The sequence below is a fragment of the Trachemys scripta genome, chromosome 19 (assembly GCF_013100865.1).
Source record: "Trachemys scripta elegans isolate TJP31775 chromosome 19, CAS_Tse_1.0, whole genome shotgun sequence".
NCBI classification, from domain to species: Eukaryota; Metazoa; Chordata; order Testudines; family Emydidae; genus Trachemys; species Trachemys scripta.
The window spans coordinates 1,637,137-1,660,860 of NC_048316.1; the positions used below are offsets into that span (position 1 = coordinate 1,637,137).

A 23,724-nucleotide genomic window follows, 5' to 3' on the forward strand; every position below is an offset into this window, starting at 1 on the left:
CAACCAAGCTGGGAAGTCCCTGTGCTGCAGAGAACCTCTGGGCTCAGAACCCAACGGGCAGACAGGAGACAGACGCTCTGGGAAGGTTTGAAAGGAGAAACGGCCTGAGCCCTGCCTGTGGCTCCCCCGGAGGCGTTTCCTAAGTCCTGTCCAAGGCAGAGGGCAGATGTGCCTGCACATTGCAAAGGGAGAATGCAGGGGCTACCGTTCATCTATTCAGAGCCCTTGGCACCCTCTGTCCATCACACAAACAATGCGGCTTAAACCCGGGTTTCACAAGCAATAGGAACCGGGGGATGCTTTTTATAAAGGCCCTGAAAACAGGTTTTTAATGCAACAAATGTTTCCTTCCAGTGCCACTGGCCCTCAGCGGGGGCCACTGGGCCAGCACCCGAGACCCACGACTGGTTGGACTGCGACTGGCGGGGGGCAGCCGTGGGAGTGACGGGGCTGTTTGCGCTGGCCAAGCTGAGTGAAGTGCAACGCGACTTTGAACAGCGTCAGTGGGGCAAGCCACTGAGAGAGCTAATCTCTTCCAGTGCTGTGTTGATGTACTCGCCTGAATTCAGCGCCACCTGCCTCGTAACCGTCTACTGCCTGGTCCTGCGAAGGGCTCCCTTGTTAACGGGGTCCCTTTGGGGGTCCTTTGCAGAAGCAAGGCCTAAGTCTCCTCGCTGGTCCCACCCCTCCCCTGCCTGTTGTCATGTCATGTCTCAGCTGATCCTGCCTGGATTGTTTGGTGTTGTGCGTCTCTGGGGCCACTGCAGCGGGGAGTGCGCATGTGGGACCTGGCCCACGCCCTGTGCGCGCCTCAGGGCAGGGACCACTGAAGCATTAATCAATAACAGCGGCAAAAATACCAGTTGGAAACTCCATGCCTGCCAAGCGCTGGCCACAAATGACTTTTGACCTCCGATCTTTAGCCCAAGAGCAGCTTCATTTATGGAGCCGAAGATTCTGTGACTGGCAACCCCCCAGCACTGGTTCCAGGCAAGCGGTTTAACATTCATGCCCCTGGGCCAGGGGAGTGGAGCTGACGGGCCGGGAATGATGCAGGCGTGGCGTTTCCACCAGATGGCAGTGGAGCCGTCAGTCCCCATCCCGAGTATTTCAGCAGCAGCAAAACACTGAACGCTGCTGCACAGCAGAACTGGCTGGCAGAGAACCGGATACAGCGCTGGTGAGGGCACCAAGATAGCAAGCGTCCTCCCATCCCCGACACCTCGTCTCTCCCTCTGGCAAATGGCTCCAGCTGCTCAGAAGGGCAGAACAGTTGCCCGTCTCTCCATATAACAGTATCAGCAGCAGCTCAAGTTGCCATTTGAGTTACAGTGACTGAGATTCAGCACCATATTTCTAGGCAAAAACGAGCAGGTGGTTCGGCTGTCAGGAGGCAGCATCAGAGTCCTAACGCCTGGGCACTGCATCGTCCAGCCAACCCCAGCTCTCGCCATCTCCTCCCCCGCGCTGCACATCTGCGCCGACAGGCCCCTGCCTCCATCTCCCAGACACGTTGGCCCGTTCATGCCATGCGTCAGCCGGAGCGCTCCCACGCTAGCTCTCATTGTTGTGATGCATTTGACGAGCTCGGGGCTGCCCTGTGGTGCTCCCTATCGAGAGACTGACATGAACGAGGGGCCAGCGCTTTCGCACTTCTCGGGGCATCGCAGACGAGAGGGGCCAAGCCGGTCACGGGGAAGCACTACGGCTACGGGGGGCCTTGTGCAAATCCCTGTCTCGTGATCAGCTACAGCCCAGAACCACCAGCCACGTGGCCAGCCAAGTCGCACGTAGCATTAGACATTTCTCTAGAGCAGCAGCTCCTGGTGTTCCTTATTCACCATTGCTGGCCCTATAAGCACTCAGTCTCTGGGCCTATCGACCCAGGAGGCGAAGAGCCAGCACCAATACCCACATTACCCGTCCCTCAGGGGATGTCTGCACTGCAGCTGGCCCAGCCCAGCTGACTTGGGCTAAGGGGTTGTTTAATTCCAGTAGATGTCCAGACGTGGGCTGGACCCCGGGCTCCAGGACCCCGTGAGGTGGGAGGGTCCCAGAGCTTGGGCTGCAGCCTGAGCCCAAATGTCCCCACTGCAATTAAACAGCCCCTTAGCCTGTCAGCTGGCCCGGGCCACCCGCAGGTGTCTAACTGCAGTGTAGACAGTATAGACCCTCTGAGACAGCCAGCCTCACCCCTTCTGACCCTGCCCAGAGGGCTGTGCCATTGTTGGTAGAGAGGCAGGGGGATGGTTTAGATGGTGCTTTTCTTTTATCCCACCCTTCTCGTGCTCTGTACCAAGCCTGGATGTGAGCAGGGCCTGGGGGGCTTTGCAGTGCCCAGCTCTCGCCCCCAGCCCTGCCCGCTGCTCTCTCTTTGCAGCCAGACTCTGCTCCAGACACCTCTGAGCAGTGGCTTTGTGAGAGCAGAAGGAGCCCTTTGCAGGGTTGGACTTACTTGAGCCTTCGCCCCCGGGCTGGCTGCTCCTCTTCTCCCCAGTGCTTGATTGGCTGGAGTTGCAGGAATCGTAGTTGGAGAGGGTGCTGGTTGGCGACCCGAGGTCGAAGTGCGCCTGCTGCGCAGACATGGTCGTGTTGGGGGAAGACATGCCGGAATCGGGCTGTTTGAACTCCAGGTCGGCCGAGGGGTCTCGGGACAGGACTCTGTGCTCCACGCTCTGCAGGCCAAGCACACGCAGGCCGGGTTAGTCACAGGGAAACACTGCGGCCAGGAGGTCACTAGCATCGCTTTGTGACAGTGGCGGGACCTCAGCAACCAGCTCCAGAGAGAACCGGCCACTGAGCAGCACCGGGTTGGAACCAGCAGAATCCTGCCTGTAGCCACCCAGAGAGACGCGCCCGGAAAGGCCCTGGCATTTGTAACGCCCAGAAGTTTTATTAGCTGACAGTAAATCTGCTGCCTGCTGGCCCCAAGTCACACTTCATAACTAGAGATGGGCCAAACCCCAGAGCCACCGACCCGAGCGCTGAACTCTGGGGGACCTCTAAATGGGACTTGCCTGGAGTCATCAGGACAAGCCCCAAGAGCCCGTGATGTGCCACTGGTGCCATCCTGGAGGGGATCCAATGACCTGCCTGTCCCAGACCCCCGGTGCTGCTCACACCTGCTCTCTGGGGGAGGCACAGGAGTGTCCACAGGCCCAGGGCCTCTGCTCTCCAGAACAAAGGAAAAATTCCTCCAGTGAGCAGCCTGGCAACCTGCACACTGTGCCCAGCTTCCCCCTCCGTGGGGCCTGCACCCCAGGGACTGACTAGGCCCCAAGCAGGAACTTCCTGGCCCTTCACTGGCCAGGACTGGATCGCTCTCTCTGCTAACGGGGACGGGGCATACAAAGCTCCTCCTTGGCCGCCTTGCAGCGAGCGAGGCACAGAGAGAAACACCCAGGGGCGCTTTGCTCCCCACGTTTTGTGCCTGTCACTGGGCTGGCGAGTGCCCAGCATGTGGTGCAGCAGGGGGTGTCCGTGTCGCCGTGGGATAACACTGCCCCGGTGAGTGAGTGACACAGCAGAAGCGGAGCGAGAGTCTCAGGGCTTGTCTACACTTGAAAGGCTACGACGGCAGAGCTGCGCCACTGTTGGGATCCAGCCCATTGGCGTAGCTAATCCACCTCCATGAGACGGGGAGCTCGGCTGACGGAAGAATTCTTGTCGCCCTAGCGCTGTCTGCACGGGGACTTAACTCTGTCGCTCCAGGGTGTGGATTTTTCAGGGGTGCAGCTCACAGATCAGCCAGACGCTCCCCAAAGCTTCCATCCCCCTCTGAGAGCCAGCACATGCGCCCCACATGGCCCCAGCCCCTCGCCTCAGGCCATGTGGTGATGTGGGAGGACACCACGCTCGCGGGGGGAATCTCCTGCTCCCTGAATCCCGCACAGTAGGGCCCATCAGCTGCATGCAATGTGGCCAGCTGCCCCTGCCCCTGCCAGCAAGGGCCCCGCACCCACAGACCCTTCCTGCCCAGGGAAGCTGGAGGCACTGAGCACGGTCCTGGCCCTATGAACAAACAGCACTTGTGGGTCTGGAGAGCTCCCCTTTGTCACTGAGAGGATGTGCCAAAGGGTTAAAGTGCTGGGGAGGTGGGAGACACCCAGCTGCTCCTCAGTCTCTCTGCAAATGCCCAGACAGAACATCCATCCCCTGAGAGAGGGCACGGGAGTCCCGCACCCTGAGGCCGGCCTGGCACAGCTGCAGAAACACTGGCACTAACTGGGCAGAGCTAGCAAGGAGCTCCCCCAGCACTCCAGAGACCCAGCTTACGTTGCCCGGGCTAATGGTTGCCCGGTGGCTTGGGGACACTCACCCGCTGTGGCACACGCTCACGGAGCAGCTGGGCACCTTCTCCTGCAGGAGGCAAGCTCCTAGCCAGCAGCAGCCTGGCTCCTGCCACGAGGCCAGTGCATGTGCCCAGCTCCTCAGGGAGCCCCTGGGCAGTCCTTCTGCTCGCTGCTCAGGGTAACCTCCAGCTGCCAGGTGCTCATTGGCCCTCGTAAGCAAGGCTAAGTGACACTGGTTTCCAGGAATGGTGTCCTGGGAGTCTCTGTCAGAGCTGAGCCGGGGCAGGGAACCACACCAAGACGGCTCAGCTCCCGCAGCATGCCAGGGCACGGCGTCCCTCGGGAGCTGGGCGTGGAGCTACCCCCTCCAGCAACAACAGGCAACAAAGGGGCCTGGCAGCAGCCAGCAAGTCACCAGCAAATCAGCCGCTGCTGAGCCCAACGGGCTGGTGGGAACCCAGCAATGAGCGATGCGGCAGCGGGCTCTGCAAGGAGGGAGGCCAGGGCCCCTGGGTCCAGTGGGCTGGGTGCCCTGGTACTGGGAGTGGGCGTGTCTGGAAGGGCCCTGCATCTGGAGGGAGGGCAGTGCCTGCAGGCTCCACAGGCACATGGCTGGCACTGGCTGGGGGGCTCTGGAGACCCCCTGCTCTCTGGCTCTGGGCTGTACAGGTGAGTTTGGGGGACTGATTGAGGCCTGGCAGGAGAGGCAGAGCTGCTACTGAATGTCTGAAGTCAGCTCCCCTATGTCCGAACTTAGCAAACGTGAGATAAAAATGTAGCCAGAGCTGTGCCCACCCTGGGACTCGCGTGCCCCAGCCCCACTCCCTCCTCTGCCTGCCTCTCTGCTCCACACCCTTCCTCATGCCCGCCCAGCGCCCTGGGCCTCTGCGCGTCTCTGAACGGGGGCACCGCAGCAAAGGGGCCGTGTGGTGGGAGCTGGCAGTGCGGGGCCGCACCATGTTCTCGACGGTGCGGAGGTACTTGGCGCAGTGGCTATGCCCGTTGTAATCAGCGAGGTCAGCGGCCGTGTAGCCATCCTGGTCACGGAGCCCCAAGTTGACACCATTCACCACGAGGATCTGACAGCACTGGAAGGAGATACAAGCGGGGCGTGATGGAGGGTTTGGCAGGGGCAGATCCCACTCAGGCACAATCCAGCTGGGAGAGAGTTCTGGGGAAGGGGACGGGCTGCTACACACCCAACCCCAGATGAACCTGAGCCGCACTCAGACTGGGGGGCCGGGAGGGGGTGAGGCCAGACCCCACTCAGTATGGCACAGCAGGACAGGGCCATGCCAGGGTCTTACACATGCTGGTGTGCCACGGCAGGCTGGTACTGTGTTGGGATGCTATAGCTGGGTGGTACCATGGCAGGGGGATACCTTGGCAGATTGGTGCCGTGGCAGGGCGGTGTTGTGCCAGTGTGCACTGGTGCCGTGGCAGGGCGGTGCCGTGGCAGGGCGGTGTTGTGCCAGTGTGCACTGGTGCCGTGGCAGGGCGGTGCCGTGGCAGGGCGGTGTTGTGCCAGTGTGCACTGGTGCCATGGCAGGACGCCTTCACTGCCCTCACCCTCTGATGAGTTTTCACTGACTGAAGCTTTCCCCGTGCAGAACAATTCTGTTCACAATCAGATCCGCCCCTGAGGCAGCTCCATTTCCTCCCACAGTCAGCCCTGCCCTGCGCAAAGCTCGCAGCAGCTTCACTCTGCGCCCGCTCGCACCACACTGACCTCCAGCTCTCCGTTCTCAGCGGCGTCGTGCAGCGGCGTCCCCCCCCACTGGTCGGTGGTGATCTCTCCCCCGTGCAGGAGCAGCCAGCTCAGCACTTTGGCGTGGCCGCGGCTGGCAGCAAAATGCATGGCCGTCGCGCCGTCGTCATCCTGCTCCGACAGGCTGATGCTGGTGAAGCTCATCTGTAAAATGGAGAGAGAAGCTGCGTGCTCCGAGCCCTGTCCATTGAGTGACACCGCAGCAGCCAGCTGCCTCCAGCGGGCCTGGAGCCCCCAGCACTGGCGTGGCAGGTCCCAGCAGCATGGCCTTTGCCGGACAGCAGTGCCTGGTACCTCTGGGGCAGCGGAGCAGGAGCCTGGAGTCTCCAGCTGCTCAGGACGGAGCGCGGGCAGGGCGACTGGGGCCCGTCTAGTACTGACTTAACCAGCGCGGGAGGCTGCGTGGCAGGTATCCCGGTGCAGGAGCAGCAGCCTGGGCTCGGAGCAGGGGTAACGAAACCCCCATCAGCTGATCTTGTGCTGACCCTGGGCGCTCACACAGTCACGGCCAGTTCCAGCGACCCCGGAGCGACCTGCCAGTCAGACAAGCCCTTCGACGGTGTCTGGGCGATGCCAGACTCCGAGTTCCCGCACCCTCATGTGAGCTGACATCAGGGGGAGCAGAGCTCCCCGCATGCTCTGTGAAACTGGGTGCAAATCCCATGGGCCTGGAAATGGGGACGTGACCCAGCCCGGGGCTAAGCACCCCCAGCAATTACAGCAAAGCTCCTGCTCTAAACCCCGCCCCTCAAGCCCCTCTTGCCCCGTGCTCGGATGGCCCTCCAGCGAGATCGCCTGCCAAACGGCTGGGAAGCGGGCAGTGCCCCCGCGCCGCAGGCTGCATGGGTTCTAGCACAGGCAGCACTCACCAGCCAGACGATGACGGTGTTGTGGCCCATCTGAGCAGCCGCGTGGAGCGGGGTCATACCATCGTTGGCGCGCACGTGGGGATCTGCTCCGCAGTCCTTCACCAAGTACTGTATGATTTCCAGGTGGCCTTCCTGGCAGGCTAGGTAGAGGGGAGTGGCACCATTCTTGGTCTGGGCACTAACACTGCTGCAAACGAGAACAAGACAGGCTGGGGAGCAGGTTGCTTTAAATCTCCTTCGCCCCGTCCCCAAACCAAGTCACGCAGCCGATGGAAAACACTGCTCTGGGTCCTCGAGTTTCATGCAGTTGTCAGCAGTGATGTGGAGATGCCCCCTGTTATGGCATGACCCCACCCCACTCCCGTGGGCAGCTCCAGCACAGGAAGCAGGTGCTTGGGGCGGCCAAGGGGAAGGGGCAGCACGTCCGGCTGTTCGGCGGCAATTCGGCAGCGGGTCCCTCAGTCCCTCTCAGAGCGAAGGACCCGCCGCCGAAGAATGAAGCGGTGGCGGTAGAGCTGCCGCCAAAGTGCTGCCGATCGCGGTTTTATCTTTTTTTTTTTCCGCACTTTGCTGCTTGGGGCGGCAAAAAAGCTGGAGCCGGCCCTGCCTGTGGGTACAAGACACTGGCTCAGCTGTCCCCGCGCCCTTCTGTGGTGTGACCGCCCCATGGGGCTGACAAGCTGTGATGGGTTTCAGGTGCAATCTGGACCAGCGAGGGTGCCTCAACGCTGGGTGCCTCACAGTGCTTTGCTGCTGTAGCTCCCAGCCTGGGACACTCCCAACCAGTCTACCAGCGTGCAGGTCGCACCCTGAGTCAGAGCCGTCCCTTGGGTAGGGCGAATCGGGGCGACTGCTCTGGGCCCCGCGCTTTGGGGGGACCCGCGGGCTGGTGCGATTGGCCGGTGCAGTCGGTCCCGGAAGACATAGGTGCAGGACCTAGGGGTGTGTGTGTGGGGGGGTGCTGCAGCTGGCCCCGTGCGCCCGGGGCTCTGCTGCTGCCCCATGCCCGGGGCCCAGCCACCGATGCAGAGCAGGATCCCCAAGCCAGTGAGGGGCTGATTTGTCCTGGGCCCTGCATCCCCCTAGGGACGGCCTTGCCCTGCCCTGCCCTGCGTGTCTGTGTACCAGACAGCCCCGGGCCAGCACTTCTGACCCCAGCAGCCTGGCTACAGTCCCACCATCCCGTTCTGGCTCCCACCAGCCTTGGTTGCAACCCACGTGACTCCAACACACTCCCCATCCTGAATGTTCCCCAACCCGTGTGCTTTGCAATGGCCAGCCCTCTCCTGGACAGCTCAGAGAAATTAAGGGGCCCTTCATTCCTTTAAAGACACAAAAGCACGTCTAGCAAGATTCAATCTTTGCCTAAGCAGGTTTCTCATTCAGTTCCCAGAGACTTTAAGCCCCCTTGGTCGAAGGACCCATCTTTCTCAGCTTGCAAGCGTGTCTGTCTAGTGATGGATGCCAGGGTGGTTTCTCTCGTGGCTCATATCTTCCAAAGTTCAATGATCTTGTTTCAAGAGGCAGGATGACCTCATGCTGGTCTTGCCTTTCTGTGGGCTTCCCGTCCCCCTGTATGATTTCTGTGTAAATGGAGCTTCATTGTTTTCATTCCACCCTGCTTAATTTACACAGAAGACAGGTAGAGAGCTGTCTGGGGAGGAACCTCTTTCTCCCTGTTTGGCCACATACTTTAAAGCATAATATCATCCAGTAACCCTCTTTCCTCACATAGCAATACTACAGACAAACCCCACAGATCTCAGTCACCAGTGTGCCATGACTGTTCAGAAAAGACCTCTCTACCCACTGTTGCACTACGGGATCGTTGATTCAATAGCTTATCACTAGAGTTCCAGCCTCCCACCCCATCCCCTGCATCTTTATAGACCAGTAAATCTTTGAAATGGATTCTTCTGAGAAGTAAACCCAGATTAAACTTCCCTCGCCTGCTGGTACAGACCCATGCTGTCTTCTCCCACACGTTTTAGTGTGAGGTTCACCTCCATCCCTTGATGGGTCTGGTTATGGGCTATGTGAATAGGTTCTCGTTGTCTTTCAAAGTGCTTGGGAAGTAAAGAAATTCCTATGGGCACATCTACACTACAAAAGTGGGTCGACCTAACGTACATCTGCATGGAGCCGCCGCAGTAATGAAATTGCTTTTGAGTGTCCACATGACACTCCTTGTGTCGGCAGTGCGCGTCCTCACAGGAGCGCTTGGCCCCACTGTACTGTCAGCGGGGGCATTGTGGGATGGCTTCTGAAAGACGTATGCGACGCAGTGTTTGCACTGACACTGCATCCCCCTAACTACATTGACACGGACACTACGCCGCTCGTGGAGTTATTACATCACTTACAGAGTTAGGTCGACATAAACTGGCTTGTCGCCCTAGCTCTGTAGTGTGGACCAGGCCGTTGTCTAGTGCAGCTTTGTTTACAGCTCCTCCTGACATACCTGATTTAAACACACTGTAGTGATAATTCCAGCATATACCCACAACCCCTTCCACCCACCACGTACATCCGTCACACACAGATACTAAAGATCAGAGTTATTCGTTTTCAAATGATACTTCACAAAGCATATTCCATACGAAGATGATTACAATAGTGTGTAGGGTGCTCTGGGTCACACACGACATCACTTAATTACCCTCTCTAGGGGCTGGTCTGCATGGAGGATAAAAGCCTACCACAGCTAACAGACACTCCTGTCACTCTGGTGGACGAGAGCTGAGCTTTCTGTTGGCGCAGGCCTACGTTCAGGCCCTGCTGACCCATGGAAGGGGCTGTTACAGGTTTGTTGGGATGGCCTCTGCTCAGTCGGGGAAGCCACTGAAGAGGTTGGTGCAGGGCTTCCACGCGGGCTAAAGAATAATGACACATCCTCCCAGCTGGTTTTGGGATTCCCAAACACCTCCCAGGCACACGCCCCATGCTGCCTGGACATGCACATGCCCCACACCACTCGGCCGTGCTGGCAGAGATGGCACGTGGGCTGCAGAGACACAGGCACCATAATAATAAATGGAGATATCCCATCTTCTAGAACTGGAAGGGACCTTGAAAGGTCATTGAGTCCAGCCCCCTGCCTTCACTAGCAGGACCAAGTACTGATTTTGCCCCAGATCCCCAAGTGGCCCCCTCAAGGATTGAACTCACAAGCCTGGGCTTAGCAGGCCAATGCTCAAACCACTGAGCTATCCCTCCCCCACCACAGCAGGAGAAGTGACCAGGCTAAGGCTCAGAGCCCAGGAAACGCGAATTGGGGAGGGGAAAGGATCGATCTCCAGTGAAGGGCTGAGTGTGCTCTACTCCCTCTGGCGTCACGAGCACTTGGATCCTGTGGGGACTGGCATGACGTGCTGCCCAGACAGGCTGGGCCCAGGGAAGGATGCAGCAGCTCGCTGGAGATGCTCAGGGGGCAGGACAGGCAGGAGGACAGAGAGGCTGAGCAGCCCTGTGGCAGACAGCAATGCGCCAAACAGCAGAGCACATGCCACAGGCAGGGGGAGCAGCTCCCTCCAGAAGGGAGCGCCATGTGTGACCGTGTGGGGTGCATTACCCCCCAGCTAGCACCCCTCTGCTCTGCTCTCGCTCGGCGCTCCCCTAGTTCCCCTTGCAGATGCAGCAGCCGCCACGGGAGGTCATGCCGTTAATGAGTGTGCTTAGGCTAATCTCGTTCCTTCGGCTGTTTTTGGACACTGCAATTTAGCAGTATTTTCAAATAAGCAGATTAGGTGTCCAATAAACACCGACGCTGCGGCTGGCCCTGCCCATCACAGCAGAGGAAGAAGCTGTAATGAAATAATTGGGATGATAGGGAAGAACCCACCCAGCAACTGAATTACTTGGGCTGGTGGCTTAAACAATGTGCCAGACCAAGTGTTAGCAACCGGAGGAGCCGGCAGCTCTGGGATTCCTCCGGCTGGGTGCAAGGCGAGGCCCCCACGGCAGCCTGGGCTCGCCCACGGCTCGGTTCCCGTTCAGCTGGGACCCGGGAGTGCAGCAGAGAGTGAGCTGAGGGGGGCAAAGTTAGCCAGCCAGCCCTGAGCGTCCAGGCCGGTTTGAGGGCTGCCACTGTTCCTGGCTGATGCGCTCAGAGCAGGGCTCCGCACGCTCCTCGTGGATGTGCTAATATTGCCACGTGCTATTTTTTTTTAGGTTTCTGGCACCTCCGTACGCAATCTCATTGGTGCCCCAACCCTGACACTGTTCAGAGCCCACAGATCCCCCAGCCCCATCCTGTCACAGCTAAGCCTTGCAGTGCATGGGGCAAAGCGGCAGCATGGTGGTGCCCATGGGCATGAGGGCCAGATCCCACATTCCTTCCTCCAGCACCGCTCCCACTGCCTGCAGTTATGGACTGCAGGGGGAGGGGCTGAGAGGATGGCGGGTCTCCATTCTCCCTCCCCAGGGAAAGCAATTAGCTGCATGGAGCACAACTCCGCTTTGGGACGCGCTGCTTTTGCAGGGCATTGCACTGTACAGTATCATGCAGACCACGGGACGGCCGGGCAGCCCCCTGTACGACAGGCCCTGAGGGCTGGCCTAGAGCTGTGAGTTTCGCCCTGGGAAAGGGGAGGGAAGGAGATGCCAGCGTGGGGCACAAGCACTAGGCTGCGGAGAGCAATGCCCCTTTGACTGGGCAGCCCCTACGCCAGCTGGCACAGTGAGGGGAGCTGCACAGCCGCAGCCCCCCACAGCAAGGGCTCTTGAGACAGGAGCTCCGCTGGGATCCTGGAGCAGGCTGCACCCCACAACGGCTGGCAGCCCTCGGGATAACCGGCCGTGAATGCAGGGCACCATCTGCAGCTCGGGGGACTCATCCGAACGGGTCCACATTCAGGCCTAGCCCATTCCCCAGCACACGCCACGGGTTCAGCCTGGCACTGAGATGACCAATCCCACGACGTGTTATTGCTGCCCACAGGGCTAATGCCAGGTGGGGCACACAGCAGTGCCAGGGTGTGGGAGGGGGCAGCCATGCTGCTGGGAGCTGCCCAGTCAGGCCCCTGCCTGCAGCCCAGTGCCCCCGACTCCACCAGCAGACACAGGGACTGGCCGGGAAAGCTGGGGGTGGGGTGAATTCCGTCATTCCAGCCCCCTCCCCAGGCCATGCCCTGAGTACACCCGGCCCCCAGGCCCAGCGCAGGGCAGTACCACACTTGGCACTTTCCCCTGCCGGCGCTAGGACGTCTCCCCAGCTCCACCTGCCCGGACCCGGGGTGTCAGGAAAGGTCCACCCCCTCCTCTGAGAGCGGGGCCAACAGGCACACAGGAGGGACGGCTGGGCTGAGGCCTGGGATCAGAGCTCCACGTGGCAGTGCCCTCCTCGAGCTAGGAATGGGGGGGAGACCCCTCCCGGCACACGGTGCTGCAATTCTCTCAGCCGGTAACCGGCACATGCAGGGGCGTTCGGCTCAGCCCCGCTCGCTCCTGCCAGCGCTTGTTCTGAACACCATTCTCCCAGGGAGCGGTCTCAGGGCTCTGGGCCCAGCGGCCGGAAAGCACCGGGGACCTGTTCAAATCAGCCCAGCACTCAGAGGGCCAGTGACGCTCCCTAGGGCAGCGCCCAGCTCCGCGAAAGCCGCGCTGGCTATCCGCTGCGTCGGGGCCGGGGCCGCCGACGGGCCAGGCCTGCACGGAGCCAGCCGGGGTCCCAGGGAGCAGGGCTGCCGCTCTGCTGAAGGCAAGTGCCCGGCACTCAGCACTTTACCGGGAAGAAATTCCCCACTGAAAGCCCTGTGATGTCAGAATAAATGGAGACCAGTGGGCTACCAAGGGTCTGCTATTAGTAGCCTGCTGCTAACCACTGGTGGCCAACAATCCTAGGGGCAGTATCTAGGCGGTAACTACACTCAGCTGGGCTACAGCCTGTCTCAGGTGCCAGGCGTCCCCCTCCCCTTTGCTCTCTCCACTCGCTCATGCCCAGCTCCAGCACCACATCAACCTGCGCTAAGCGTGCAGTCGGCAGCTGCCCTGCACCTGAACTCCCAGACGCAGCCCGTTGCTCCTCTTTTCAGATCTCCCCTCCGGCTTCCTTCCCTCCCCTCCAGTTCAGGCAGCTCCAGGTTACCAGCACCAAGGCTGCAGAGACTCCCCCGTGGCACTAGCGCTCACAGCCTGCAGCACGGCATGAAAGGAACAGAGCAGTGCGAATCCATCGCCCCGCTGCAGCCACAAGCCAGGGCTGCGAGGCCAGTGGCCTTTGCAAATAGCCTGACTGGCCCCATGGGCTCATTTATCTGCACAATCATTAGAAGCAACGAGCTTTGGGCCAAATCCATCGCCGGTGTAAATCCCTGGGACTCAGTGGCGTTGCACCGAGCATGAAGCAGCCGGTGGTGCTGAATTCATCGTACACGCAGTGTCAGTTGCTTCCCTGCCCAGGCCTTGCCTCAAGTCCAGGAACCCAGAGCAAGTGGCTGCAGGACAGAGAACTCCAGCCTGCTTCCCAGGCTAACCAGGGGGGTGGGCAAATGGGCCGTGGCTGCACCCCCTGCCCTGGGCTGCCGGGATTGTCAAAGCTCCACATAAGGATTAAGCGAAGCCCATCCTGCCAGGGAGGGGGCTGGGCACGGCTACTGAGCAGGCTGTCACGCCATGGTGCAGCTCGTAGACACAGCACAAAGCGGAGAGAAACTTCCCCATGTCTGGGGGGGCGGGAGGGGCAGGAGGCGACTGCCTGTGGGAGCCAGGGAACAGGAGTTCGGTGATTTCCACTTCAGCCCTAGTTCTGACCACTGAGCCACTGCCTGTTGGGAGGGGTCTATTTTAGGGCCTTTGGTGGTACATCAGGGCCCAGTCTGGTCCAGGGTTCCCCGGAGCGGGATAGCGAGAACGTGATGTCGATGCAGGAACGGCAGGTGGGAAGGGAACTGGGTGAAGGTGCTGGGGGATGAGGAGAGAGAAGCAGCCAGTCACTGGGTCACTGCCGTGCACTCTGCATGGGGTGTGAGAAAGCAGGCCGGGACGGATGCCAGGCTGAGAACAGCTCCAGAGGGGACCGTGGCCTGCTCAGGATAAACCCGCGGCAGGCAGTGGGCACCAGCCCAGGCTGAGTGGGCGGCAGCATCACAAGCTTCACCCATAACCGCCCTCCTGATCAGCCAGGGCCCTGCACAGGGGGTGCCTGCGGCATGTCCATGTATCCAGGGCGCTCTGCCAGCCGCGGCCCCACTGCCCCGCAGGGATGGTATTTTCATGGGTGCGGGGATCTGCACCCAGAGCCCAGACTCATTTCCTAGCCGGACGGTGCTGGATTTCCGGCAGCGACTGGTGCTAGCTCCGACCAGCCCTAGTGCCACGCACGCTGCATGTGACGGCCAGCTAGGAACACACCTGGAAGGCTGCCAATTAGAAACCAGCACTTGGAGCCAGCGTCTCTACAGAGCCCCCCGCTCATCCGGCACCAGAATACGCTGCCTTTGGGGCTTGCCGCGGGGAGTTGGGTTATTAAGCCTCAATAAAAACCTGTTGAATATTTTAAGAAGGAAGAGCAATAAATACTCTGCTCTGTTATCCAAAAGATCCCAGGCACCTTAATAATTGATCCCTGTAACTGTGAGAAGGGCTGGGGCTGGGTGTGCTCTCCACACAGCCTGGCCAGGTCCCCTGGCCACCCGCCGGCTCTGCCCAAACGCCTGCAGCACTCGCTCTCTCTCTCTCGGTTGGCACAGCTCGTCCGCTGCAGGGTGGGCCCAGGCTGGTGCCTCTCATGTGCTGCTAGCGCTCCGGTGCCCACAGCCCCCCCGTGTGCCCAGCAATTCATAGCTGGGCTCAGCTTGTGGCCGTGCAAAGAGCCCTGGGATGTGCCACCCAGAGTGAGCGCAGTGCCAGCGTGGCCATGGCAGCTCCAGCGTTATTTCGTAGGGTGGCTGTGGGGCTTGGCTCAGGGGCCCCGAGCTCTGCAGTGCAGACAGACCCTGCCGTGGCTGCTTCCCACAGCTACACATGGCCGCTCACATCGCCCCCGGTCCTGCCCATTCTCCCTTAGGCAGGTATGCGGCTGCCGCAGCACCCAGAATCGACCCACCGAGCAGTGAGGGCATCTGGGCACGGCTCATTCCTTAGGAGGGCAAATACGGGGTGCTCTGGCAAACTGGCTCAGAGCCAAGGAGCTGGGGATTCTGAGGTGCAGTGGCTGCCCTGGACCCAGGGACCAGTGGGGAGCCCACAGTTACTGCTTCCATGGGTAGGGAGCTAGGGGGAGATGCGGGGTCTCGTAGGTAGCCTCTCTGGCTGGGCAGGTGGTGACATGTCCAGGGAGGCTGGAACCAGCCCTTTGCAATCAATCAATATTGGATATTCTGCTCAACACCCCTCCGCCGCCCCCTTCCCAGCCCCCCAGTGCTGCTTGCTCTGAGACAAGGCACTGGCTTCTGGCACCCAGGGCCAGCCTGAGGTTCTGCTGGGGTCGTTCCAGTGAAACAGCTGGAAGCGCTGGCCGCAGAAAGCAACTAGGCATCGTGGGCCAGAATCCACCATACAGTGGGTCAATGAATGCTGAGAAGATGCACTGACTTGGCCCATGTAATTCAGCTCTTTTCAGGAAAGGCAACGCAGGCCAACCTCGTCACAGCCCCAGTGGAATGTCTCTCCCTTCAAACTGCAGCATATACACCACTGCCCCATGCCCACTGCCGCCCCTGCATGGTACCACAGCTCCTGCCACCCCCACACACTGCCACCCCGTACCCACTGCCTTGCCATGCCCGCTGCTGCCCATTCATGTACCACAGCTCCTGCCACCCCCACACACTGCCACCCCGTGCCCACTGCCCCATGCCCACTGCCGCCCCTGCATGGTACCACAACTCCTGCCACCCCGTGCCCACTGCCTTGCCATGCCCGCTGCTGTCCCTGCATGGTACCACAGCTCCTGCCACCCCGTGCACACCACCACTCCTGCCATAGGCTTCCTGGCCAGTGCTGCCAGAGCAGCAGGCATATGGACGTGCACACAAAGGACCCAGATGTTGGTAGCACTTAAGTGCTCTTCTGTTTTTTAACATTTTAAATCTGTTAATTAACTCACCACTAATGGCACTTGACCAGATTAGCTGCTAATCGTGTGAACGGGCACATTTTAAATCCATAATTGCCAATTCCCAAGTAATCTAGAATGGGTTAATCTGTGCAGGTTCAGTTTTGCTTAATGCAGCCTATGATTGGGGACTATCAGCATATTGAATGTGTGAGTAAACTGCTTTGCCATATGCCAGTGACCTCCGGATTGTCTCTGCACCAGCTGCTGGGTTTTGTAGCTCTCTCGTCCCTTTGTTTGCTCTGCCCATGGGACCCCCAGTCCGTTTAGTACCCAGGCAGCGCTGAAAGTCTGTGCTAAACCCACCATCATCCAGACCTGCACCCGGTGTGGCCACCTCTCGGGGGAGCTGGGTGGGTCACGTTCACTGCACGGGGCCTGACTCTGACCTCCTGGTGGTTTTCCTCCGGTGCAAATTTCTTTGCCTTCAGAGTGGTTACTCCTGATCGACAGGGGGCAGTGACAGCAGAATCTGGCCCTGGAGCGCTAATATCACATGTTGTGGTCTCCTAATAAAGCGCAGGGCATTTGCTGGGGCTGATTGTGAGCGTGCTCAGGTTTGCCATTTCCCCACGGGCAGAATGGGAGCAGTCCAGGCGCAAGGGCCAGAAGGGCTTGAGGACTGTCCAGTTGAGATGCTGGGAAGGGTTCGGGTGAATGCAGCCTCGGCAAGGGCACACGGCGCACACTGCTCAGGTCCCACTGGTGGCGGGCACTGCCCAGCGGAAAGCACAAGGGGCCAAGCCGTTATCTGAAGTACAAACCCTGCGCGCCACTGCACACACTCCAGGCTAAAAAACAACTCCAGCAAAACAGTGGGGGATGGGCTGGAATATGACCCAAGTTTTGGCAAACGGGGAAGGGCCTTTCTTCTCCTTCCCAGGCCTGGCTGAAAGGCGCCCTGCACCGACTGCTGGGGAAACTGAAACCCCGAAACTGCATTTGCTGCAAGTGGCAACTTTATGTCTGGGACAAAATGTGCCAATGCCCCTGCGAGGAGCTGGCGCTGCCCAGGAACGCCTGGAACTCGCTGTCCCTGTGGGTGAATACACAACTCTGAGTCCTGAGCACACGCGGGCACTTCAGAGCACGCTCCACTGGGGGCTCGTAGTCTCTCAGCCCAGCAGGGGCCCTGCTGCCATTCAGATAAGCCGTAACAGAGAGAACCTGCTGCACAATGTTCAGCCCTGTGCCTGCAGCCAGGCTAACGAACTGCTGTGAATCAGTGCTTAGGGGACTGCTCCGTTGTGCTGGGCTTCCGATAGCTAGAGTTGCTCTGAAGTGGCTGCGGGCTGCAAGAAACACTGGGGCAAACCCGGGCAGGCGTTGCCCTAGCCGCAGGCAGAGCGCAGCTTGTTCTGCACCAGCTCCCGGAGACGACAGTGAGACAAGCAGCAGCCTCGAAGCCGAACCAGACACAGTAACGGGCAGCGCCAGTCTCAGCTGTGTAGCTGCATGCCTGCGGTTCGAGCCCCCCGAAAGACACGCTGCCCTGGCACCGGTGTGCTAGGGTTACCTTGCTGCAGCTGGAGTGCTGGGGAGGAAATGCAACGCAGTAGGGGTTTACTGTTACCTTAAAGAGACAGCTCTCCGGGGAGCGGTCCCCAGGCCTAGGCATCACCCCACTCCCACTGGAACAGGGCTGAAGTGGTGCAGGTTTGTCCTGTCCCTCTGCGTGGGGGCGAATTTCACCCTCACAGGGATCTCGTAAGGGCAGCTCCAGCTCTTTCCACCCCCAAGGGGCGAAGCACGTGTCCAGGAGCAAAGGGAATCCAGTGGGCATCACGGAGCCTGGCACTGTTCTCGCCTTGTTTTCATGCAGCACTTGGCGCTATGCTGCCTCCGCCAACCCAGCGTGGGAGGCTGAGAAATGCCGTGTCCAGCACCGGGGGCTGCCCAGCCACCTCCGGCCTGCACTGAGACAACCGCTGAGGCCACGAGCCCTGGACAGGCCCCAGGGCCCCAGCTTGTGCTGTGCCTGTTCAGATACAAGCCAGGCCACTCTGCGCGGGACTCATGCTGCTGCTGCCCAGACGTGCGTGCAGCCTCTCTCCTGTGCGCACAGAGCTTTGTCCCTAAACTTTCCCTTCCTCCGCTCAGGCCACTACCCCTTGTCCTACTGTTACCCCAGGCTGCTGCTAAGCCCTTCCCACCCTCCCGCTGCTCCCCTGATTTTCCTGGCTTTTTGCCGAGTTGTATTGCCGCCTGCTGCAGCTGCTGGGCGCAGCGGGGTGTTTGCAGCCCCTAAGGGGGAGCAAAGCCCAAGGGAGGTGCTACATAGTGAGGAGGCAGGGGAAGATCCCCAGCTGAGGAGAGGCAGGGAGCAGAGAGTTAAAGGAGGGGAGGGGCAGAGGATTGCATCGGATTCGCCTACAAATAATCACGGCTTATCCCCTGCCAGGGGAGTATGCCGTGTCCACCCCCAGACCACAGGAGCACATGGACGAAGGAGAGCCAGCCCTGGCCCTCCATCCATCTGCGTTCGCTTACTACAGGTTAGCTGCCGCTGGTTACCATAGTGATTACAACAAACAATGCAGGACGGAAAACAGCCACTTGTTCCCAGGGATCGCCACTAGCCAAGCTGATTAAGAATTAACGAGACAAAGCCTGCAGCTTGAGCCTGAGGCAATGAGTGGGTTTAAAGTATGCAGATTAGGGGCAGGCTTAGCAGGCCCAAATCGAGAGTGCTCCAGGGAACGTCCTGAGACTTAACGGAACTAACCTGGTAACGGCCGGAGCGCGGCAGCCTATTAATAACTTCCATTACTGAGGCTAATAATACTAATTCAATTCATTTAATCGTTAAAGTTTAATGCATTCTTCAGGCTGGCCCCAGCTTGGGGACAGTATGTGGGCGGGAGTTGGCTAATGTCCCCCAAAAGCAAAGCTAGGGGTCTTTACGTCTTATTGTTCGCTGAAATAAGCAGCCCTAGAATATTGTGTCCCCAGCAGAGAGAGGGCGGGATCGGACTGGTCCTGCTCTGAGCACCGCAGTCTGGGGCAGAGGCAGCTGGAAGCTTTAGTTCATGTCGGGGTTCAGTGTGTTGGCTTTGTACTTAGCAGCAGGCACCTGTAGTGAAGAATTCTTTAGAAATACCAGGGGCAGACAGCTCATTGGCACCCGTGTCAGCAGGTGAGGCCAGAGAGGCCACCAGGTCCACCTTGCACCCAGGAACGCTGGCACCTGAGCTCAGACGTATGCCAAGTGCTGGAAACCAGCCGTTGCTCAGAGGGCCAGGGAGCGCCTGTTGGGAATGCCTCCCCTTGTGCCGGGAGGCACCAGCATCCCAGCAAAAGGAGACTCTACTGGTCACTCAGTCTGTAGAAGCCCAAGGGATTGGCTTTCTGGGAGCAAAGAGCACGAAACCAGCATTTCTGGGCTGGTTCGTGCCCATCCCCCCATAGCATCTCACTCGACCCTGGCTAATGAGACATGAAAAGCCAGACCCCCCACACCACCGATTGTTCTGTGAGATGGTGGCTTGGCCGTAGAGCCCCCGTCTGCAGGTGCAGCAGACACAGAAGGGGCGGGGAGTCCCACACACTCGTGCTAGCAATCGGCACACTGTAAAGAGTCATTCAGAAGAACATCCCAGAGCCTGGGTGCTTCCCTGAACGATCGGCAGCTCTCCTGTCGACGTCATGAATCCACCCCCAACAAGCAGTGGTAGCTGTGTCAGTGGGAGAAGCTCTGTCCACACAAGCACTTGTGTCGGTGTAACTTACGTCACTCCGGGGGGTGATTCATTCACCCCCCTGAGCGACAGACGTTCTGCCGACATACACTGTAGGGTAGCCTCAGGGGCACCCAGCACGTGGGGTTGCGTATCTGACCAGCTCGGCTAATAGCCGTCGGAGAACCTATCCTCCATGGACTTATCTAGTTTGTTTCTGAACCAAGTTCTACTTTTGCGTATACTTTCACAACATTCCCTGGCCTTGTGCATTGTGAAGAAGTACTTCCTGATGTTTATTTTAAACCTGCTGCCTATTAATCTCATTGGGTGACCCCTGGTTCTTGTGTTATGTGAAGGGGTAGCTAACACTTCCCCGTTCACTTTCTCCGCACCAGTCATGATTTTATAGCCCTCTATCATATCCTCCCTCAGTCGCCTCCTTTCCAAGCTGAACAGTCCCAGTCTTATTAATCCTACTGAAGCTGTTCCATACCCTCAGTCATCTTTAGGGCCCTTCTCTGTGCTTCTTCCAATTTTAATATATCTCTTTTGAGATGGGGTGACCAGAACTGCACACAGTATTCAAGGGCTGGGTGTACCATGGATGTATAGAATGGCATTGTGATATTTACTGTCTTCTTATCTATCCTCGTCCTAATGGTTCCTAACATTCTGTTAGCGTAGTTAGGTTGCCCAACACTTTCCATGCGAAATGCCTCTTTCAGTTGTTTATGACTTTGTCACACAATAACGATTTGGGCTGAAATTTTCCAGACCAGGCATCGGCCTCAAGCTGATTTTTTGGGCGTAAATTTCAGCAAAATCAGTTCAGCCACGTCCATGTCCTGCCTTGAGTACAGAGGACTGGACTAGATGAGCTCTCAAGGTCCCTGCACTTCTATGATTCTGTGAAAAACAAAATAAAGGGAAATATGGGTTTTGGGTCAAGGTTAAAACATTCTTACAGCCGTTTTGCTGAGGAGCTTCACGTTCTCGAGCAGGCGCTCGAAGAGCAGCGGGGCAGGGGGTGAGCCCAGGCTATTACCCTGTGTTCAGGAGGGTTCCTCTCCTGTCCCTGTAAAAATCCACCAAAGTTGGCCAGGTTCTGAGCTCTGAAAATCCGTTCAGGCAGCATGGAGGAGAAGGGGAAGTAATCTGACATGACTGCGGAAGGTGGGGGCAGGGGCAAGGCCAGGTGGCGGGGCACGCGAACAAGCTGGAGGGGGCAGGAGTCAGGGTGTGTGTGTGAGTGGGGTGAGGGAATGAGGGGGCAAAAGGGTCTGTAGCCACTAGGGAACACTCCTGCCCAGAACATGGAACGGAATCCAGGATTCCTGAGGCCCAACATTCCTCTGCTGCCTGGCAAATGGTACGGCTCATCGCCCTCTCGTGACTGGTCCACAGAGAAGATAAAAACCTTCTACTACTACCAGTCACTGATTACCTCAAGTGCAAAAAGGAGCCTTAATTCTGGCATTTCCTAACTTCTGAGTGCTTGACTTTGCAACCTTTCATGGTCTTTCAATAGAGCTTTTGTCTGCAATGTAGATACAAACCCACTGTCGTTCCTCCCCATTTGAACTGTTACTGCTGCATCCTGCCTGTTAGCTGGTGTTGCGGCGCCCAGAGATAGAATTTCAAGGCTTGTAATGGAGCCTCCCATCGGGCAGTTAGCAGAAGGGACGATGAGCACAGGAGTAAATAATTAATGGGATTTCTTAACTAAAGGCGGCAGGTGCTCACAGTAAAAGTAACTGCAGGAGAAGCATAAAATTAAATGTACAAGGCCTGTGACTAAGACATGCTTAATTAAGAGCCTACTTAGCAAAACTCAGGGACCCTTCGTCTGTCAGTGAGTTGAGCGGGGGGCTGTGAAGTCTTTTCCCACTGGTAACTGGGGGTTTTGCCATATCACTTGCATGGACTCTACTGGGAGTCTCACTGAATGGAGAGTCAACCTTTCCACTGCTGAGCTTCCCATTTAGAGTTTGTGGATTTGGTCTGGAACAACCTCCCTGCCCCTAATGGGCCCCCTGACTCTTTACAATTCATCTGTGTTGCCTTGTCCTTTCCCTAACGAGCGTACCATGCCTGGAGTCCCCTAGCTCGCTCCCTCGTCTGTCTGGGCTCAGGCGTTTTGCCTGGAATCTGCACAGTGTACCCTCCCCATGCTCTGCACTGTCACAGCCACAGATGGTACCTGTAATCCACTTAGTTGACTTGTATTTACCTGTATGTTAATCTGCTGGGAAGGGTCTGATTTCCTGTGCTGGAGACAGTATGTAAAAGTAAAGGGCCCGGGGTGCATTTGTGCAAGTCACGCTTGTTATGATGCTCCCACAGTAGCCCGGGCATATCAGGACACTACTCGTTCAGATATGTTTGCACGGTGACCCCATTTCCAGCCCCCGGGGAGCTGACTGCCGCTGGAATCGGGGGAATATTCAGGTCAATGAATTAGCAGCAGCTGATGTTGTGCTGCTCTCAAATCAGTGGATTGCAGGACATACCTGATCTGCATGTGCTAGTGCGGTGCAGCCACGGAGATGTGCATAGATATTGCATAAGGCCTTGCAGGCCGTGTCTGCACCAGGAGTGTGTCTTCTAGGAAAGTTGTCGCCTGAACACATATTGGTCCCAAAGCAGTGACGGCGTGTGAGAGCAATTGCCATGGCTACTACAATAATTGGTTAAGATTTTAAATTAAGGATATAAAATATACACAAAGGAAAGGCTGCTGCTTATGGGAAAGCAATCAGGGTAAATTCCCTTTTGATCTTAACTTCAAGCTCTCCAGCTGTAATAGCCAATTCGTGAGGTGGAAATATTAAAACCACATTTTGTTTTTCATTTAAAAGAGAAAAATATTTTGACCCTTTCCTTTGTTTGTACAAACAGCGTCGTGATTTATATAATAGACAGCAAAACTTGCCAACCCACCCAGGGCAGTCCAGAGACTCTGCCTTGTCAAGTAACTGCTCTGGGGATTGTCTAACCAACCTGCTGATATTCCTTTGTGTTCCTTTTGCTCCATAACAATCACACCCAGTGCAGGCCCGTTAGTGACGAGATTCTGCAGACACCAAGTGGTGTGTCACCAGGGCCAGAGGACGGCTCTGGCCCGTCACCTAGTTCACTTCCCAACCTCAGTAAATACTTTAGTGACTCAGTGGCTAGGCTCCATAACCGTGTAAGAGACCTTACACGGAATCCATGTGCGGTAGGACAATGCCCAGGGGTTCTAGAACTGCCATCTCACCAGTCATCTGTCATCAACTAACGGGTCAGCTTCAAGCCAGCAAACGCTTTGTTCTCATTAGATATCGGTTCTTCCCAACGGCGTATGTAAAAAGCGGCCTTAGCGAGCCCATGCTATCAAACCCCTCGTGAGACTTGTGCAACGTGGCTCTGCCAGCACTTCCTAATGGAAACACTGGCAGGACCCCAGCATGGCTCTGAACTGGGGCTTTTGATTTTTATTCTTCCGCAGCTACGCAGAATGGAGTCAGAGTCAGATGCAGCTAAACCCAAGGGAGCCCAGCATGCTCCTGTCACGTTGGCAGGCAGGCCCGGGCCTGAGCACAGTTTCCATAGTCAGGCTTGCTGTAGCGAACTGCTGGGGAGAAGAGACCCAACCAAGCTCCAGCAGCTGAAAGCATCTCTTCAAAAGCCACTGCATTCTGCTAGCTAGCAGGGCCGGGGGCAGCACGCAGCTTCCCCGGAGGGGCAGAGCCTGGGAGCAGTGGGACAGGGGTGCTCCGGGCTTGGCTGATAGGAGGCACAGATTAGACCTGGCTGCGGGAAGCCCTGTTGGGTGCAGGTTTGCCATTTAAAGGGTGTGGGCTATTTTTACATTTGCTATCTTGGCTTTCCATAGAGCCTGGCTATTTAAACTCCCCCTAGCCGGGCAGAATCCTCTCCTGGCCTAGCTAGTGCTGCGATCACCTCACACCCCCAGACCCAAGGTTTCAAGCATGCTGAACCCCCCCCCACACCAGCTGCTGCACCCCCAAGGGTCCTGCTGCCCGAGCACTGCCGGAGGTGGACACACAGCTCTCAA

At 58.1% G+C, this 23,724-nt stretch overlaps 1 protein-coding gene across 2 annotated transcripts in view; it reads right to left on the reverse strand.

Annotated features, from left to right (window-relative positions):
• The window catches only part of ESPN (espin), a 76,167-nt gene that overhangs the window by 38,702 nt on the left and 13,741 nt on the right, over positions 1 to 23,724 (reverse strand). For both annotated transcript variants that reach the window (XM_034753576.1, XM_034753577.1), the window contains exons 3-6: positions 6,930 to 7,116; positions 6,022 to 6,204; positions 5,249 to 5,380; positions 2,456 to 2,675 (exon numbers count right to left, since the gene is read on the reverse strand). In XM_034753576.1, coding sequence (XP_034609467.1) covers positions 2,456 to 2,675; positions 5,249 to 5,380; positions 6,022 to 6,204; positions 6,930 to 7,116 — 722 coding nt within the window. The remainder of the gene's footprint in view (positions 1 to 2,455; positions 2,676 to 5,248; positions 5,381 to 6,021; positions 6,205 to 6,929; positions 7,117 to 23,724) is intronic.